Here is a 19,452-nt window from a genome sequence, read left to right as displayed (position 1 = left end):
CTTCAGTTCATATTGAGTAAAAAGCTATAATGATACACATCATCATACTCAGGCCTACACCACAGGAGGGGCTGGGGGGGAGACACATACAGTTCGGATCAGCCTGCTATGTGAGAGCAGAGGTGCTTGGATCCAAGGAGGGAGCTGGCATAACAGATACAAAAGCATGGCAGGATTCATCCCAAGTCTCACTCTCCCGGGCTACTAGAGCATCACTCTGGATGCTGCCAAAGGAAGGGCTGGGCCTCCCTGCCGTCCTCAGTTCCGAGGCAAGCCAGGCCAAGGAGGGCAGTCTACGCTAGTCTCTATTCATGCCCTGTCACGTTTGCACTACATAATTATTATTTAGAAAGTTCTCTTTCAAGGTTTCCATGCCAAAGTAACTGAAGCTTCAACTTTCATCTTTAATTCCCTGGATGGGGCCGTTCTGCTGGGCATCGATCATCTTGGTCCACAATCTAGCCAAGACCTTAGCAATGGACCCTGGTCGGCCCCTCATCATCACCAGTCACACCACCGCAGGCACAAAGATGTCTCGGCCACCTTCCAGTAGAATTCCAAGGAATAAGGATAATTCTTCATGTTTTTATTTCTGAGGATTTCTCTTTTCAGCAGCTCCAAGCAGCTGACAAACAGTCAGTTTGTAATCCTTATGTAGGATTATTACGAGAATAGGATCATGCTCCTTTCAAACGTATTAACACATGCAGAAATCCATAAAGAAGATGATAAAGGTAAACTTAAAGCACGGAACCACATTTCGTGGAATAGTCACTGGAGAAATAATAATTAATAACAGTAACTGGCACAATTTATAGAGAACTTTAAGACTGGCAGAACACTTTTCAGACATGATCTCATCTGATCCTGACTCTCCTGCCTTGGATTCTAGGTGTCAAAGGGCTCTAGCTCCACAACTCTCTCTTGGAAGACCTCCTCAACTCAGAATTCTCCTGCTGGACAATTCTCAGTCCTCCCACCAGATCACTGCAGTTTTAAAAGGAACTACCTTTACAAAAGATGTTCTAGTCTTTATCTTCCAAATGCTATAAGATTTCTGCACTAAATCAAGGTCAGTAAAAAGTCAAGTCGAATAGGAGATACAGATATGCTTTGGACACATTACCATGACCTTCTCTAAGGAAGAAAATAAACTGAATGCCATTTTGAAAGATTATTCAAAAGAAATTTCCAAAGACAATTCATTTAAGTTTGACATAATAAGAATTGCATGGTGCTTTTCAAAACAATAAAGACATGTATCTGTTGACAGAACTGAAGGTCCTTTCGGTAAGTGCCAACATCTACGCAAGGCTTACCGATTCAAGTCAATCTTAGGTGATCTTTGAGACTGTTCCAAACCACGCTGTCAAGGAGTATTCCTAATTGATACATACGAGGATATATCCTACAGCGAACATGGAGATGTCTAACAGGCTAAAATACGTTTATGCCTGGATGATGTTTTGTAATAACATGTTCCTGCTACAATCAATAAATTGAGTATGAAGTTGAGGCTGAACAGAAAAAAAGCCCAACAGATATTTCTGGCAAATCCAAAGGGCATCTTTTCAAGCAGAGGTTTTCAAATTGCAATGCCATCACAGCCCGAGCTTAGGGAGTACTCTGGAGGTTACAAAGCATTTGATGCGTGCCACCTTATTTTATCCTCACAAACTAAGTCGACTCTGCTAACCAAGGTGAGAAATGCCAAGTTGTTATATTTTATATCAGGAAAAACAATTATACGTCAGTGACCAGACATGTTGATCATTGTGTTTTAAGCTTTGCAGTGTCTATTTAAAGTTGAAACTATCTGTAATTCACTCATTCTATATCATGAAGTTCATTTAAACAGTCTTGTAAAACCACAGGGGATTTCTAAAAAGATTTATATTGAGATTGAAGTAACTTAAGGGCATCATATCAGGTTTGTCTTCACTTTTTAGTTTAGCGGGGATTAACTCAGAGGTCAGTGAGGCAGGAGAACATCTTTTGAGGTGGGAGACGGCAGCCTGTGTTTCCAGCCTGGCTCCCTTACCCCAGTCTCTCTCTGCTTCACGCCTTCCTCCTGGCCAAAAATACAGTCCAAGCCCTGATGGTTCCTTTAAGGTTCACTGGGGCTGCACAGAAGCTTAAGCAGAGGGGTCGCTGTTGAGCAGCGTAAAGCATTCCTTCCCTCCAGGGATTCTCAGTATTTGCAAATATACCTGTAAAGACATACATAAATTAAAAGGAAAATGTTCAACTTGTATTTATGTAATAGGAAACTGAACTCGCCACCAACAATAGGCATCAGGTAAACGTATCCAATACAATTTACGCACATAATTGAAAGCATTACAGCCTAATCAGACATCTAAAAGAAAAGCGTGCTCAAATGAAATGTCTATAGAATCATTAGTCGGCAGCCCTTCTATTACAATCACACATAATGTCAGTGCTGCCTTGAGCCTGGGCCAATGACAACAGCATAAATTTTGCATCTCATTTCTGTGGTCATAAAATTAATGATCAGTTTAAAAATACTTCTTTGTAAAAGTTATTGCACAAAGAAAAGACATGAATGTGTCCCTGTTATGTACTCACAAGGATAATTACGGGGTTGTTGCTCATTAATACTCTTTCTTGTTTCCCTAGAAAACCGTTTGATTTATCCTACAACTTTCAAAAGTTTAATTAACGATACAAAGTTAACTGTCTAAAAGAGACTGATTCCATTCTCTGCTTTCTATAATTTCAGTAGCAACTTGAATATGGTGTTTTGCATTAACCCACAAAAGACTCTTTCTTAGGAAAACAATTTTTAAAGGCATATTATTTGGGGTCAAATCCCTATCATTCATTTTGCTTGATTTTTGTACATTCAAATAGCAACCGAGAAGGGCCCAGATATGCTGGCCAATGTTCTTAACCTATCACAAAATTACATAGATATATCTTTTACCAGTACCTAAAGGATATGGCGGGAAAATAATTTACCCTTTATTTTCTTAAAGTCCAATCCTAATTTTTCTGAAATGAAATATTAACTATAAAATAATAAATGGTCACTATCTCCATTTTACAGTTAATGGGGAAAAAAACAACAACAATGACTTGGAAGAGGTAAAATTACTTGTGTGAGTCACAAATGAGGCTCTGGAGAGCTTAATCTCTCATTCTGCATGTTTGGTTCATTTAGCTGTGTCTCCAAATCCTAAAACACAACTGAACGAGATGGACCCAGGCCTATAACCTGACATCTCTTATGGGGAACTACATGAAGTCGTAAAACTTTGAGGGGCTCTGGTCACCACAAACAGGCTCCCCCTCTCGGTCTCTCTTTTATTAGATGATGGCTTCTTTATAGCAATAAATCCAGACGTCAAAAGGCAATACTAAAGTGAAAGAAAGCCAGAAAAATCGCCATACTGTGTCTGAAGCATTACCTTTGAAACAGACTCCCACCTACCGCCAAGGGGCCCCATCACCTCAGACCCACTTGTGCCATTTGTACGTGGACGAGGGGAAAAAACAACCAGTGCGTCAATTGCTCAGATTTCATCTTGGAGCCAACTTTCAACTTAAAGTCCATTGTGTAGGAGGAGCAGGAGAAAGGAAATAAAGGGCCATTGCTAATTTCCAGGAGCTGCTTAGCTGGTCTCAAGGCCTCAGCCCACAGCGGCCTGAACAAAAAGAGGTTCCTTCTCGGTTCCCATAAAAGCCATTTGTTCTGGCCATTAATAAACTTCAGAAGTAATACCTGGTATGTGACAGGACGTACAGGAGTACAGGCCCACGGGCCTGCCTGACCGAGAGGATGACAGGAGAAAAATGTTTTCTAACTAAACTTTACATATGCTTTTTGTCACCACGTGCTATGGGCCATCACTGTCCTTCGAGGGACCGGGGTATATGCTGCTGTCTAAGGACACAAAGGGAAAGAGATTTTTTAAAAACCAGCTAGTTTGGGAGGTGGAAGTTCTACCCATTTTTAATCAGCTCCCATATATAGGTCATCAAAACCATCACACTTTGAATAATTGTTTATATTAATTGTTTGAAATTTAGGTTTAAGAAAATGTTTTAGAGCAATCCTCTGAGATCCTATCACTTTTTTAATGTGGAAGTGACTCTCATTAGGCAATTTTTCTAGATGAAATCCCACTTAGAAATCAGAATTCTGTCAGTAGAGATAACTCACCTTCTGGCCTTCCATGCTCACAGATAAGCAAGGCAAGGCCTACAGAATATGACAGGCCCAAGGTCACAACTGAAGTGACAGAGCCCAGGCAGAATCAAGGTCTTAGGATTCAAAGATCAATGTTCTCTTACTCTGCTAAACCACTTGGAAAATTTGCTGTTGAACAGAGGCCTCGATCCTAGCCTTTTGGGAAACTAACAGTCACCTCCAGTTGTCTCTTTTGTAAAAACCAGTCTTGTATATGTTCTGTTTAAGTTAGTGAATTAAAGCAAGAATTCTTGTTATATTTCATTAATACAATTTTTTTTTCAAAGTGCAATGCATTTAAGCTGTTTACTATCTTATCTACTAAACCCCTCCTCTACTCAATAACATGCTCTGTCATTCTCAGAGGTCAGAAGTGTTTTAAGAAAGAAAGGGTCTAAAGTCTAAAATAAAAAATTATCCAGTCTAAAAGGGGCAAAAAAAAAAACCTCATAAACTAGTTGATAGAAACAAAGTAAACTAGGAATAATTTCTAGAGGCCTAGATTCAAATCACATAAAAGAAAATAACGTGGAGAATAATTTGGTATTTTTATCCAAAATCTCCGTGCTACCCAAGTTGATGAGGTTCCTCAGAGAGAAGACATGTGGAGGTACAAGTCATGATTTCAGTGCTCTTAAGGAAATGTTAAAAAGGAGAGTTTCAAAGCACTTGTCCCATCCGATTCCTCTCTCCAGCTCCTCAGAGGCCTCTCAGAAACGGTGTTAGCTGCAACAAAGCTATTTTGGGGCCTACTCTGTGGAGACAAGTGCACCTGGGCAGCAGATAATCATCACAGCTACCATTTACACCAAGCTCTAAAGTTTGTAAATCACTTTACAATTATCTCATTTCATCCTCACAAGGTCCCTGGCAGGGAGGTGCTGTGATTATCCCCATTTTATAGATGAAAAGTTGGGAGTCAAGCTCTAGCACTCAGGGCCCCAGGGAATCTGGGAAAGGCACCATCAACACACACAAGTTATTCTCACTTCAGTTTGGAAAGGAAAACTCCTCTTCAGCTTCATGCTTTGACAATCATGTTGATTTATTTGTTTTAGGACTTGTCAATCCTCCCAAAATACAAACTCTTGTACTTTGAAGGGCGTGTATCTGAATACTTTTTTGAGGGTGGGAGTTCTATTTGCTCTAAAAACATTAATAACTAAAGAAATGTTTACATTAGAAATGACCATACTTGAAAATTACACTTTTACCTGAGTACTAGCTATATGGGTGTTTGATAGTAGCTGTTTTTTCAAAAAAGGCTAGGATTAGAATAAGTGCACTCAGCACAGGGGAGGGCTCGAGCAGGCCCTTCATAAATTCTCCGTGCTGGATTGTTGACTACAGCTATCTCTTGTATTGAACTGCTGCTGAAAGGAAAAAAAACACAGAGGCACCCAAAGATTGCTATTATGGCACCATGACCACGGGGGACCAGGGAGACTGCCTCAGGTCTCTTCAAGGTGACCCACCACAGAAGAGCAGAACTCTGCTCTGGGATAAAAGCTGCAGGAGGAGCTGCTCCCCCTCCTCTGTCTGTCTCTCTCTGTCTGTGTCTCTGTCTCTCCTCTCTCCTTCCCTCCCCCCCCATCTTTCTCACACTCACTCAAACATAGTCAGAATTATATCTTCCACAATTACCAGCTCTTAGGCCTGCACCCAAATGTAAACTTAGTCATGAATTAATGGACCCTGCAGCCTGAAGGCCACAGGTTCCCTACCCCTGAACTACAGGGTTTGGGGGAAACTGTTTTCAAATTGCTTCTAGTTTAGAAATGGAAGCCCACTGGTTCACCCTTCCTTAGGCTTTCCCAGTGTCTCAATGGTGGATCCCTCATGCTGACCTCTCACGTTGCTTTTTAATAGGCATCATTAGGAATGAGCTAACCCAACAGAACATCGTATAGTAGCGTGCTCTATAAATAGCTTTGCAGAGGAAAATAGTTTGATCTTTTTTCTCAATTTCTCAATTTCTACCAAATAAATTTCTGTTCTCTTTAAAGACTGAGCAGATCCCTCTCAGGAATGCAATTTTAATATCGACCTGATGTTAACAGGTCCAAAAAGAGAACACAAAAGGGGAAAGTTCCCAAATCACTGATATTGAATCATTTGCAATTAACAGCATGATTTCATACTGTCATGCCTGCTTAACTTACATGTTTTCACTTCTTCAATGTGTGTGTATTCGGTTACAATAAAAGAGTTCAATTTAGTTGAGTAATAAACTGAAAGCATTTCTGGACCAAAAGTCATGTGCATCTTTCTATTCATCTCGTCTAAGGGGAAGGGGGGAGAGGAATATGCCGCCTCTATAGTCCATTACACTAACATTACCCCTAAATAAATAAATAAAAAGTTTTATAAAAGGGGAGGCAGTTAAAATTCATAAATTAGTTTAATATTGAACTAATTAAGCTATAGTACCATGAATATATTTTACTTGAAGAGAAAGTGATTGGGACTCACTATAGAGTGAAGGCAGAGATTTAGGAAAAACAAAAATAAGGGTTCATTTAAGAGAGAATTCCTCAATTATTAAAAAAGAAAGAAAGAAAGAAAGAAAGAAAATGTTACCTCTGGCCCTCAAATCCTGGGATGCCAAACATACTTCTTTCAGTACTTTAAAATGAGCAGGGTCTGTAGTTTCATTTCACCGGTTTGATTTTATCTATAAGTTACATCTATAAGTGCTCAGTTTATTCAGACTGGCAGTGCCCTCTTACTCTCAGATGGCACGGACATGAATCTGGCTGTGGCATCTGCTGGCCGGAGCTAAAAGGCACCAAGCTATCCCCCCCAACCCCACCAGATCCCCAGTCCAGTTTCACATAGGCTGTGCTGACCTCAAACTGTGACCCTCATACCAGCATCCACAGGCTGCGGGTCATGACCTCGTGAATTTGCATCATGGAAATAAGGGCCACTGCAGGTCTGGTTACAGAACGCGAGGCTGCAGCGAGGGAGGAGCGGCGGTGAAGTCTCTGCTTCTCAAATCTGCTGTTAGCTCAGCTCCGGTTCTGTCTCGGTTCTAATAGAAAACCTGACATGGGCAATCTAATCCAGGTTTTGTTTCAAGTAACATGAAATTCACATAGGGTTGCAATCCCTTTCTGAAATCTGAAAATGTCCGTTACGTGCATTTATCCATATTTTTTAAAAAATCCAATTTTTCACAGCTTTTAAATTATTCTATCGAAAGTGGCCATTCAAAATAATTTCTTAATAAAAAAGTATTTAAAATATTGAATTGCAATTACCAGAATATAAACATTCCTTTAAGCATCCAACTAAATAAACTTGTCTTCTCTCTTTCAAATTGTCCATTGAGTTTTAAGGAGCATTGGGGCGTTTTTTAATTTCCATTTTATTTTCAATGTGTAGCATCGCTAGATTACCTTTCCTACCGCATTTCTCCTGTAATACGCTTTGAGTAACATAAGCCTTAAAAATGTTATTGAATCGCTCTCGTGTCTCTGTAGAACAGCTGTGCCCAAAGTAAATCCTGGAGACGAGGTTTTTAATTTTTTTTCTCAGCAGGGGGAGCTAACACCCTCGTCCTGGAAGGTCTGTCAACGCACAAAATGAAAATTCAAATTCTGACTCAAACTATTAAACATCAATATTTAACTTGATCAAAGAGAGAAAGGCAACAGAGAAACAGGGTTTAAAACTTTCAACAAAGGAAGCAATCTATTTAAAATGTACCTTTGTCTTGGAAGTCTTGAGGATAGCTGCAAAACAAAAACAAAAAACATTACGTTTGAAACCGAAGACGGATCAAAAGAAGGCTTCAATAACTAACTCATCAGGGCCAACTGCTCGGTTCTCATTTTTTTTCAAATGGTTTCACGAATTCACACTGCTTTATTTCCTTAATGTTCTTATCTGGAGTGACTAAATTCACCCAACATTTGTAAAGTTACAGGATAGAGATTCATCAACAGAATTGAACAAAATTGCAGCTGTTTCTCTTTAAGAGCTACAAATACTGCTTTTAAAAGAAAATCCTCGGACACACTTTCACTTGGGGCTACATATATAACAATTTCGAGCCTTCAGAATGATAAGACACTCTCCAATGTTGAAAAGAATGACACTGGGCGTCCTGAAGGCTCAATTTGTTCTACAGGCACCATGCCATCATCAGATTGCAACAATGCTTAAACAGCAATACCCACATTTTGCTAACACCATCTCATTTTCATGATATACAATCAAGAATCTATCTGAGAGGCTACTTTTTGACAAGCATAAACAAATCTCTTTATTTCCACTTCGAGTATTATTACCACTGGATTTTTTTTCTCCTAAATACTTAATACCAATTAAATGAGAACATAATTTTAATACACAGTAATCAAATTTCTTATTAAAATGATAATTACAAAGTTGTTTATAAGGGAGAAAGTATTAATAAAAGTCAAGTGACTTACGCAGACTTTACATCTTTTATCTTCTTAATAAGGGATTCTCTCTTTTCCTTTGCTTTCTTGGATAAATTTTCCCCTCTGAGTGTTTCTGCTACAAATGTCTCAAGATCTAAACCAGACAATAAAAGAAAAAAGATACAAATTATAAGAGCAGATCATTTTCTGAAGCTCAGGACACTGGACCGTTCCTCCCTCTAAGTGTTAATATCGGTACCATTTGTTAATGTTATTTTTCAATTCCAAGCATTAACAGCTGAAATATGTTTCAAATACCAAGTTGGACAAATGTGCTTTCCACTTAGCTACCACAATTTGTCTACTCCGCTTATGCTTAGAACAGCAAAGACTGTTAGGGTGCTGAATATCATTAAGCTCGGAAGAAACATACAAGTTTTAATAAACTAAGATACTCCATAAAATAGATGCTCTGGTTTAATGCATACTTATAAAATCAAGTAAAGAGCTTTTATGCCTGTTAGAGGGATTGTATAAGTTCCTGTGTGCCCAAGGTATTCATAATGTCCTATAAACAAACATCAGACAGCTCCCCGCCCTCGCCCCCAACCCAATTTCAGGTGCACACTATGCTTTAATGTTTGGGGTTTTTTAAGTGATGACATTCCCTTTATCCCTATCGAAAACAGGCCTCCGTTTTTCCTGCTGAGATTTCTAAGCGAACTCCCTTCCACCTCACCCTTCAAATCAGTGTCACTCAAGATTTGTGTGAGCCTACCACTTTATTCAAAAGGAGAAAGGAAGCACAAATAGGCTATTCCATTATTGAAAAATAGAGTGAATGAGGAGTTAGGCATTTGTAATTTCAAATACCTCTCTACATTGCCTCATTCTCTTAGGGGGAAAAAAAACCTCAATAAATTTCAAGGCTATTTTGGCATTTAGTTCTCTATCAGAGGGACTTTAACCTCGGCTTTTATTCTGCTCTTTATGACACCTCCATTATTTTTTGAGCAGCCCAGATATCACTGTACTGCCATTTACAAAAACTTATATTAATACTGTTTTCGGAATTTCAAGGTGCCCTGGGAGATCATAATTGCAAACATACTCCTGTGTCATAAAATCAAGGTTGGAACTCACTGAACTAATCCTTAATGTGAGTAGCAGGTGTCCAGCCATCTTTATACTCTCTTCACAACACTTCCCTTTGAAAAGATAGCCTGGTGAAGTTTACTGTTATCCTGATTCCCACTGATGAGAAGGTCTTCTCAAAACAGTATTGATATTATGTCTAGTCAAAAAGATTCAAGCCTCCCAAGCTCACATATGCCAAAGATGTGAGTCTGATTTCCAGTTCAAATCATAATTTTCAATTCCTGATTTCAATAAGCATCTTGAACAAATGAAAAAATAATTACACTTTCTGGAAAGTTGGTGAAGGAGATCCTATCATAACACCAAGTTACAATTAAAAGAATAAAACTAGATCTTCTAATTCATAAAAAAAAATTCCTTTGCTTGAAGTCCATCAGTTATCTGAGACAAGGTTAAAAAATGTCAAAGTGTATAAATATCAAAACGGAATGAAACACAAAAAAGGCAAGAAGGCTTTGTCCCACGGACCGTGCATATTGGAGGGACGGAAGATATTCTGAACTTGATCAGTACAGACCACAGCATTTATTTTGCCTGCAGAAAGCAGACATAGAAATTCTAAATTGAGACCAAAGGAACTTTGAGAAACAGGTTTCATTTTTTTTTTTTTCCAAAACCCACCCACTCGCCTCTCTTCACTCACTAGGCTGGCTAAATTTTACACTCGGAGTCCATGCAACCTCTAAGCATTTAAATAATGACTTGCATTAAAAACCCTCCAAGATCCCCCCAATTGCTCTAGCAATGCGAAGATCTCTTGGAGAAACAGAAAAGTCAACTTTTCGTTTCTTTTCTATTCTTCCCTTACACAGCTGCACGAGAAAAGGACGAGCTAGTGAATAGTCTGCTTAATGTTATTTTCATTCAATGTTTGTCTTTAATTTCCCCTTCCTCAAGTATTTAATTGCCTATTTTACATTTTCATTATGCAACCCAAGTTTAAACAAATGGACTCCACTCGGCATCTCCCCAAGCAATAACAACAAATTACAGTCCAAAAGTTATTTCTTCAAAAAGTCATTTCAGTTCTCTAATAAACTAAGAAGGCTGCGATATTGCATTACAAAATCCAGCCCTCCAAAGTCTTGGAAGATGGAGCCGATGTGCTGGGGGGAGGGGAGCGTGTGTGTGTGGGGGGGGGTGTCTTGGGGAAGATGGAGCTGCTGAGATGTGGCTCGGATGACAAGGATGGGTAAAGGGTGGGCTGGGTGTTGGATGTGGGGGAGGGGGAGTCCAAGGGGAGCTGTTCAGCATCTGCACTAATGCCAGGCACCAACTTTGAGGGGAGAGGGAGCCGAAGTTGACTTCGGGCAGCCTGAAACCTCCCCCCCTACACACCCCACCTTCGATGCCATTTCAAAGCCTAAGAAGACTGGCCCCCCAGGGCTCCCAGCATCCCCAGCACTGAGGGACCCCAGAGAAGCCGAGCCCTGAGCTGTTCCGCCTCCAGAGCCAGGCTTAAGGCAGCTGCCTCCCTGCCAAGCTGCCCATGGGCTGCCCGCCCTCCTTCTCCTCCTCTTCCTCTTCCTCCTCTCTGCCTGACTCCTCCTTGGGGCTCCTCCGCTCCTCTCCATGGCACCCTTGGGGAGGGACCTCCTTAGAATCCCCCACTAACTATGGGGGGCACAGGGCACTGCTTCCAGGACACGTGGCTGAGATGAGACCCATGGGGCCAGTGGGGTGGGCTGGGCCCTGCTGGTGCTGGCAAATAGCAAAGGTCACACATACTTTGGAAGGGAGCTGGCACAAGGCCAAAGTAGCTGGTTATGTGGGATGGGGGCTTGAAGCTTTTTCTGGGGGCCCACTCTAACCTGGTCTATATTTTAGCACTGCTAACACGGGGTTTTCTTGGATACTGGGCTCATCCGTGGTTGGCAGGGTGTCACCCTGGTCCCTGGATTCCCTCTCCCCCCACTTCAGCCAGCCTCCAGCCACAGCCCACAGCAGGCAAAGATAAGGCTCAGGGAGCCACAGTGAGCACAGAGGGAAAGAAGGCCAGGCTCCAGTGGGGGCAATCTTCCAGTGCTACCAACAAGAACCAGGGTATGCAAAATATTCAAATCGATCACCCTGACAGCAGCTGGAGTTCCAGGGCCACTCTGAAACAGAAGCTCCCACCGGTCAGAAGGCCACAAGCCTGGCCCGTGGACAGAGCAAGCCCACTGCATTTCCTCCAGGTCCTCCCCCTCCCATCTTCCTTCCCTATACCCAGAGGGCTGGGGTCATTGCAGGAGGGACAATGCTAAGGAGTGGGCTGGGAAGGCCAGTGGAGACTAACCAAGCCAGTCCTCTGCTAGGCATCCTTAAGAGAGGAAAACTCCCCTCCCCAGCCGTCCTCCTGGTTATGGATTGGAGTGAGGGGGGCAGGCACCAAGGAGGACCCTCTAACCACAGCTGACAAAGAGAAGCCAGAAGGGAATCTGGGCTAGGGGTCAGACAAGAGGGGGGAGGGGGCCTGACTGTCTGAAACCCCCAAGAAGGTTCTTTCTCTCTTCCTACTGGCATTTCTAGGGTGACCAAGGTGAGAGATGGCCAAAATCACACCCCAAAGTAGAGCTGGACTGGCCAGGACAGGACAGCCCCTTCTAACAGGCAAGTTACCAGCTTCCCGGGAGGGGGGTCCCCAACTATGCAATCAGCTATGCAGAGGTTTCATTGAGAATTTTGCCCCCCTCCCAAATTACAGGGTACTGAGTCTGTGACTACCGTAAACCACTGAGTCAAACTTGCAGGTGCCAGCCTTCTTCCCCACCCCGCCAAATGCCTTTGTCCAATGGGGAGAGGACCCTGAAAGGCTCAGGATGTGAACACTCGGACCCTTGGCCCACCCTAGTATTCAAGTTTGATCAATGGGCTAAGTGTGAACACTGACTGGGGATCGATTGCTCAATACCCCACGTGGCCCTGACTACTTCATTCCACGTCCCTCTTACTGTTTGAAGTGGGAACATATTTCACTTGGTATTCACGGGGAAGTGTGGTCTTCAAACTGTCTGGGGACGGATCCCGACCTAGCATTTGAGCAAGGGTCAGAAGGAAAAGACAAACTTGCCCATTAGAAACCTATCAGTGAGAACAGGCAAACTGGTGGAACTGGGCCCAGGAAGATCAATGGAATCAGATACCCTGAGCTGGAACACAGCTAATTGAAAACAATGATTGATTGAACTAATCAATGCTCAAGCCTCTGCTTTGATCATCAAGGATTTCTACATCTCATGTGTGGTGGAGGCTTAAGTTCGAGGTAAGGCCTTCTCTGCCAGCATAGCTAACAGGATAAACCTGAATCACTCAGAATCAGATGATCTGACAACTTCCTTGAAATTGGCTTCGGATGTCTATTTCGTTCAGAAAATAGAGTATAACCAAAAGTCTGCACTGCTCCATAGCTAGAATTAGGAGGGAGCCCCGCAAAGCCACACATTAATAAAAGTCAGGGCCTTGTCACAAACCACGTTCAAACAAACCACAACGAACAAGCCAGAAGCCTAAAATGTGCACTCATTGTTCTAGTGTCTATTGTAATGTGCAGGCATATGATAGGAAAAGCAATGTAAACTCACTGGGATGAAAAAGACAGACTTGGCTTTAATTGAAAAAGACAAACTAAGTGAATGATGAGTATATAAAATCTACCCTATGCCATTTTTATCACCCATAGATGACACTTAATCTCAAATTTATGAGACAACTGAACTGGGTTTTGAATCACTGGAGGCTTTTCTTCGAAGACTATCTCTGTGTTTCTTCTTTAAATACTGGTATCTGTAGAGACTGGCTAGAAATGTTCATACAATGCTCATTGTTTGGTATATTTGGATTCCTTTTAGTAAGAATAAAAGGCCCTTTGAGAAGATGGACTCTGAAAATGATCAGTAACAATTAAGAGGCTCATGGGGATGCAGGTTACCAAATCAATCTGGAACACAGCAGCAACTAAAAACTAGGCCCATGAACGTGCCCCATTCAGCGACAAACCGCCGACAGGGGCCTGGCAACCAGGACGGCCTTGGCTTCTCAAAGCTCTTCTGGCCAGCACAGACACAAGGGAATCTCAGAGGTGCTGGCGGTTGGCTTTCAGGTCACCCCCATGAGCCGAGGGAGGATCTCCTCGGTTCTGACTGCCAGCTGGGCCAGGCCTATCAGTCCTGCTTTGTCAGGAAAATCCAGGTGCTAAAGGAGGTGGCTCCTGGTGACTCAGTAGGTGGCAGTCTTCCCTTTACATACTCAGATGGTGCCCCAGAACAGGGTTATGGGGAACTCAAAAAAAAAAACAAAACAAAACGCTGAAACTAATTTTAGAGAGAAAATGAAACTAATATAGTGACCACGAAATGAGCTTGGGCAGGGCTGCTCTGGGTCGAGGTCACCCTCTGCAGTGGGACAATGATGCCGCTTCACCTGGGCGCTGGGCAGCCTCCTAGAGAGCCTCTTGGCAGGTTCCTTGGGAGTCAAGGCAGGGCTGCCACCGGATGCCAACGCCAAGCCCAACAGCTGCTCACTGGCCACAGCTCCAGCTGACTTTGGCTCAGCTGCCCAGCCCCCATCACCACTGCTTCTACACTGTGCTGAAGCCCATTTCACTGAAAACAGGATCCCGGCGCAACTATTTTCCCTTAATTTTTCAAGCTTAGAGAAAAGAAGTTAATCAAATGGGCAAAATTTCTGCCTAAACAGCTGACCCAATGAAGCTGACCAGATGGATTTCAAGTTGGTGGGTCTTGACTCTCTTTGCCTTCCGGGCCTGGCCTGGTCTGCCTTACACACTTTATCCATTTTAGCCGTGACTGGGCCAGAAGGTGTATGTACTCAGGGCAAGACATAGGGGAAACTCCAGTGGATTTTTGGATATAAGAGAAGGCTGATCGAAATGGTGATTTGGGATTATCCTTGGATTTTAATTATCCTGTCTCTCCATTTATTATGGAGAAAACGGAAGGCTACCTGTTGTTGAAATTTTACTTATCCTAACAGCAAATGCCATAAATCTTTCCTATTCCTCTACCTAAATAATTCATTAACTTTCAGAAGAAAAAAAAAGTAGCTTTAAGACTCTGAGGTTTTATTGACAGATAAAATGAAGGTAAACCAACCAAACCCAAATATGTGCATCTGTAAAGTTCGTCATTTTTTTTAAGCACATCTATGACAGCCTGGCTTCCAAGAACAGAAATCACCTTTAAAAAAAATAGTATATGAAAAAAATGAGCTAAAATCTTTTATTTTTTTAAATTAAAGGAGAGCCAATAGCTTTTGGGATGCAGAAATCGCCAACATTGCCAGCAGTATAAACAACGCACAACATAGGACGATGACAAACATTTTATTTACTAAGACTGCAGGTTCTGAATAGGACCAGAAACGGAAGAGGCAAAAAAGAATTCCAAGATGGAGTGTCTGGTCAACTTTCATTCACTCAGGTATCTCTTGGCCCCAATTCCTCTTAATGAGAGGATTCAAATTAGAATTGTATTTGAATATGAATTCCTTGAAGACAGGCATAGTCTCATTCCCAGTGGAAATAGGGACCAAACACCCTAAGAGTGGTCAATGAAGGTGAGCTGTTAGGGCCCAGCCAGCACCATCATCCCCACCCCCACCCTACCTGATGGATCTGCCTGCAGGTCACATGCAAGGCCCAGCCCTTCACCAGGGCTCCCTCCAAGGCTTGGGAATATTGGCTGGAACTCTGAACTACCAGGGTACCTGGGATCCACTTACATTCCCCACCAGATACATAAAATCAATGCCCACAGCTCCTGCTAACACCAAAGTCCACAAGCAGGAAGATGTTCATACCAGCCAATCACTCCATCTGACAACTTTCTTATTAGGGGAAATATGCCCAAATTGGGACAGGTGGGGGGTCCTGGCTCATGGAGCCCATCCTCTCTCCAAAAACCAAGGGTAGGGGTGTGCTTCCCAAAATGACACTTTCAGATAAATTCTTCCCAAAGTGTAACCAGTGTCTAATAATCTCTTAGATTAATCCCAACATTTTACCAGACTGTTTAAAAAAAAATCTTCTAACTCTTTTATAAAGACAAATGATCATAGGAATGCTGTCGGATTCAAAACAATGAATTAAATCCTAGTGAAGAAAATCCAAACATTTCAAACCTTTTCAGTCTTGCTGATCTTGGGGACACAATGACTTTAAGGCTCTTCCCTATATTTCAGACATCTGGACCACTCGGTCATTACTACAGATGCCTGGCCAATCATTAGGACGGCCCACAGGCCTTCACAAAAAACAACCTAGGTCCTTTTTAGACGAATACATGAGGGGAAAGGGGACAGCAATAGGCATTATTAAGCACCCACTCTGGGTCAGGCACTGCGCTAAGCTCTTTCCAAAGACTATCTCATTTAACCAGTAAAAAGAAAAAAGTCTCCTACTATCCTCCACCCAAGCTGTGGTGTTGCTGACATCAGTGAGGCCCCAGAGACCTGGAGTCTTTGCTAACAGGGGGCAGCATCTCTTCCACCAAACAAGGCCCACCAACCCACAGTTAACATAAACATGAAACAGGGGAATTGTCAAAATGACCTGAGCCAAGAGGCTGCTCCAGGGGCTCCCTGGGGCTTTCCTGCCCCGTGGGGAAGGTCCGGGCTCCTAGTTCAGTGCAAGTACCTGGGCCACTGACCTCTCCCCCTCCCATCTCACAAGAGTGAGGCCCCCACAGAACTCAGGCCAGCAAGAACTTCGAAGGTCTCCGGAACCAGACAGGCCACATGAGCCCCGGTAAGGCGGAGGTAAGCTCCTCTCTGGGGGTCCACTACCAACCCCCCAAATAAACTAGGAAGCTCAAAGGTGATACCTTCTGGGACACATTTCACAACTGTCAGAAGAGAAATCAAGGCCTGATTTAGGAATTGCTGAAATAACAGACCACAAATAGATATGCAATGCCACTACTACACCCCAGGGAGGAGTTAACCTGGAGACAAGAGTGACCAGGTACGGGGGGGCCTCACTTCCCAGCCGGGCACAGTACCCATCAGGCCCTCAGCCTCACTCCTCTTGCAGTGACATGCCAGCCCACTGGCCACACAGCCCAGGCTCTGTCCACCCCACGCATCTCATTTTCTGGGAGGCCTTATTCTGCCAAGCACCAAAATAAAGAAAATAGTCAAATCTCTTTACATCGCTGCACTCTATTTCACTATGAAATTTTAGATTTTATTTTTTTTAAAAGGGCATAAGAGAAACCCTCCCTCCTCATCTTATCACTCCTCCTTCCCTCCTTCCTTCCTCCCTTCCTCTTTTTTCCCTCCCTCCTTCCTTCCCTGTCACCTTCTTCCTTCCCTATCTCCTCCTTCATTCTTTCCTTACCTTTTTTCAGTCCTTCCTCCTTTCTGATCTTATTCTTTCTACTTCCCTCCTTTCTTCCTTCCTCCTTCCCTCCTTCCTCTTCCCTTCTTCCCTCCCTCCTTCCTTCCCTTCCTCCCTACTCCCTCCCTTCCCTCCTTTCTTCCCTCCCTCCTTCCTCCCTTTCCTCCCTTCCCTTTTCCCCTCCTCCCTCTTTTCTCTTTCTCCTTCCTCCTTCCCTCCCTCACCCCACTTCACTCTAGTAACCATACAATTGCCAGGCACATGTTAAATAAAATGAACAAGCAACAATCATTAGTTCCTGGGGGCTTCCAAAATAACTAAACTAAACAGATAAAATGGGCCTCTCCCTTTACAGGACTCAAGTGAGCTGATGTCTGTGGGTAAGGGCGTCCTCCTCCTCAGGGCCAGGCGAGGACCCACCAAGGGACCCCAGAATTTCAGAGGGGAGGGGTCTCCAGGGCCTCTGAACCCAGAGATCCCTGCGAGGGCCTCCAGCAAGCAGTAATGACGCCACACCTTAGAGTTCCTGGGTGAGCATGGACAAGGCCCTTCATCCCCCATGCCTTAGTTTCCCTTCTGGAAAAGGCTAAGGCTGGACCAGGTGGCCCTGGAGGTCCCTTCCAGCCCTAAATCTTGGCATATAAAGGTTCCCGACCTCTGGGCCTCAGTTTCCCCTCCGGTAAAATGAGGGCATTGGGCTAGCAGACCTCTGAGCCCGAGATCTAAGGCTCTGAAGAAGGCACTTTGTGTGTGGCCTCAGTTTCCCCCTCTGTAGAGGGATGGGGGCCCTTGAGCTCTCTTCCAGCCCAGCATCTGGGATCCTATGATGGAGCCACTACACATCCCCGGGCCTCAGTTTCCCCCTCTGTAAAACGAAGGGTTTGGATCATCTGATCTCTGAGCTTCCTTGCAGCCCTAGATCCAGGATTCTCTGATCCTAGCCTCAGTTTCCCTTTTCCCCAGGCACTGGCGGGATCGGGCCACCGGGGGTCCCGGCCCAAGGATCATCTAGGCTTCGCTAAAGGGCTCAGCGCTGGGCGCTCCTAGAAGCAAAGGGTCGTGGCCTTCCCCGGATCTGCCAGCTGCGGACTCCGAGGGCTCCTTCCCCTTTTTCGGTGCTGACAGGTGAGTCCAGGGGCCGGCCGGGCTCCCCGCTCCACGTTCCTCCTCCTCCGGAGGAGGAGCCCGCCCCCGCGCCGTTGCCCCGCACCGGCCCGGCGCCCAGCGCACCGTCCCCACGGCCGAGCGGCCGCGCAGCGGCTCAAAACGGCAGCGCGTGGCCACCGCGGCTCGCCGTCCATCCCCCGCCCCCGCGGTCTCACCTGCCAGCAGGCTCCGCACGTCGTCGGGGACGGCTCCGGGAGAGGACGCGCTGCCGACCTGGAGCATGGTCGGGACTGGACGGACGGACAGACGGACAGAGAGCGTGCCCGCCGGCCTGCCTGCCCGCCTGGCCCGAGCTGCCTCTCAACGAGGAAGTCCTTGACGCCCCGGCTGGCCCGCAGCCGCTGGACTCACAGCCGGCCCGGCCCGGCTCGGCCCCCTCCCGAGCCCCGCCCTCCCGGAAGGGAGGGGAGGGGCCTGGGACAGAGGCGTGGCGCACTGCGCCTGCGCAGCTCCGAGCCCCGCCCTCCCGGGGGGGGTGGGAGACGCCTGGGGCGGAGAAAAAACGCTTGGCGCCTGCGCGGTCCCAGCCGCTGCTGCTGACCACTCCCACTACGCAATGGCGTTCCGGCAGTCCCGCCAAGTCATATGCCGAGGCAGCCTGCGGACTAAGGCCATGAGGCTCTAGTCGCGCCGCAGCGCACATCCTCCCGTCCATCTAGCTCGTGCGGGACTCCCAGGACCTCTCAGACCCAGCCCTCCAGACGTAGCCACATACCCAAAACAAATATGGCGGCCCCGTTCAGGTCGCCGACAAGCACCGAGTTCAGATCTTCCGCCAGTCCTCCCTGAGAAGCCTATCCGTGGGGCGATCTTCGAAGACCACTTCGTGATTGGCTCTTAAGCTGTTTGCCCCCGCCCACTGCCTTGTTTCAGTATTATTTACCCCTACAGAAGGGTGGGGAAAGGGGCGGGCCCAGCCCCCAGTTGAGAAGACTGGCCAATCAGAGCGCAAGAACGGGCCTGACGCCCCTCCCCCTCCTCCGTGGGCCGGGGATGCGAGGCTGGAGCGCTGTGGGCGTGTCCTCCGGCGCCTCTGCAGCCCCGCCCCCAGGTCTGTCAAACGAGGGTCTCGGTAAGACCCCTCTCCATCCTAGTGGGACCCGCGGCTGCCCGAGGCGGGGCTCCTCCCGCCAGGGTCCGAGGGCAGGGCGTTCCAAACCAAACTAGGCTCCAAAGCCCCGGGCAGT

At 45.1% G+C, this 19,452-nt stretch overlaps 1 protein-coding gene across 5 annotated transcripts in view; it reads right to left on the bottom strand.

Moving 5' to 3' along the window:
• The window catches only part of LOC114050601 (src kinase-associated phosphoprotein 2-like), a 191,924-nt gene extending 173,347 nt beyond the window's left edge, over positions 1-18,577 (bottom strand). Inside the window, exons 1-3 of one of the 5 annotated variants that reach the window (XM_027872422.1) lie at positions 18,421-18,577; positions 8,653-8,758; positions 7,925-7,950 (exon numbers count right to left, since the gene is read on the bottom strand). In XM_027872422.1, coding sequence (XP_027728223.1) covers positions 7,925-7,950; positions 8,653-8,758; positions 18,421-18,487 — 199 coding nt within the window. In that variant the 5' untranslated portion in view covers positions 18,488-18,577. The remainder of the gene's footprint in view (positions 1-7,924; positions 7,951-8,652; positions 8,759-18,420) is intronic. The other 4 variants (XM_027872423.1, XM_027872421.1, XM_027872425.1 and 1 more) reach the window with 4 other exon arrangements.
• Positions 18,578-19,452: the final 875 nt, after the last annotated feature.

This window comes from Vombatus ursinus, unplaced genomic scaffold, assembly GCF_900497805.2.
Source record: "Vombatus ursinus unplaced genomic scaffold, bare-nosed wombat genome assembly UNPS02014799.1, whole genome shotgun sequence".
NCBI lineage: Eukaryota > Metazoa > Chordata > Mammalia > Diprotodontia > Vombatidae > Vombatus > Vombatus ursinus.
This window is presented reverse-complemented; position numbering and strand designations above follow the sequence as displayed.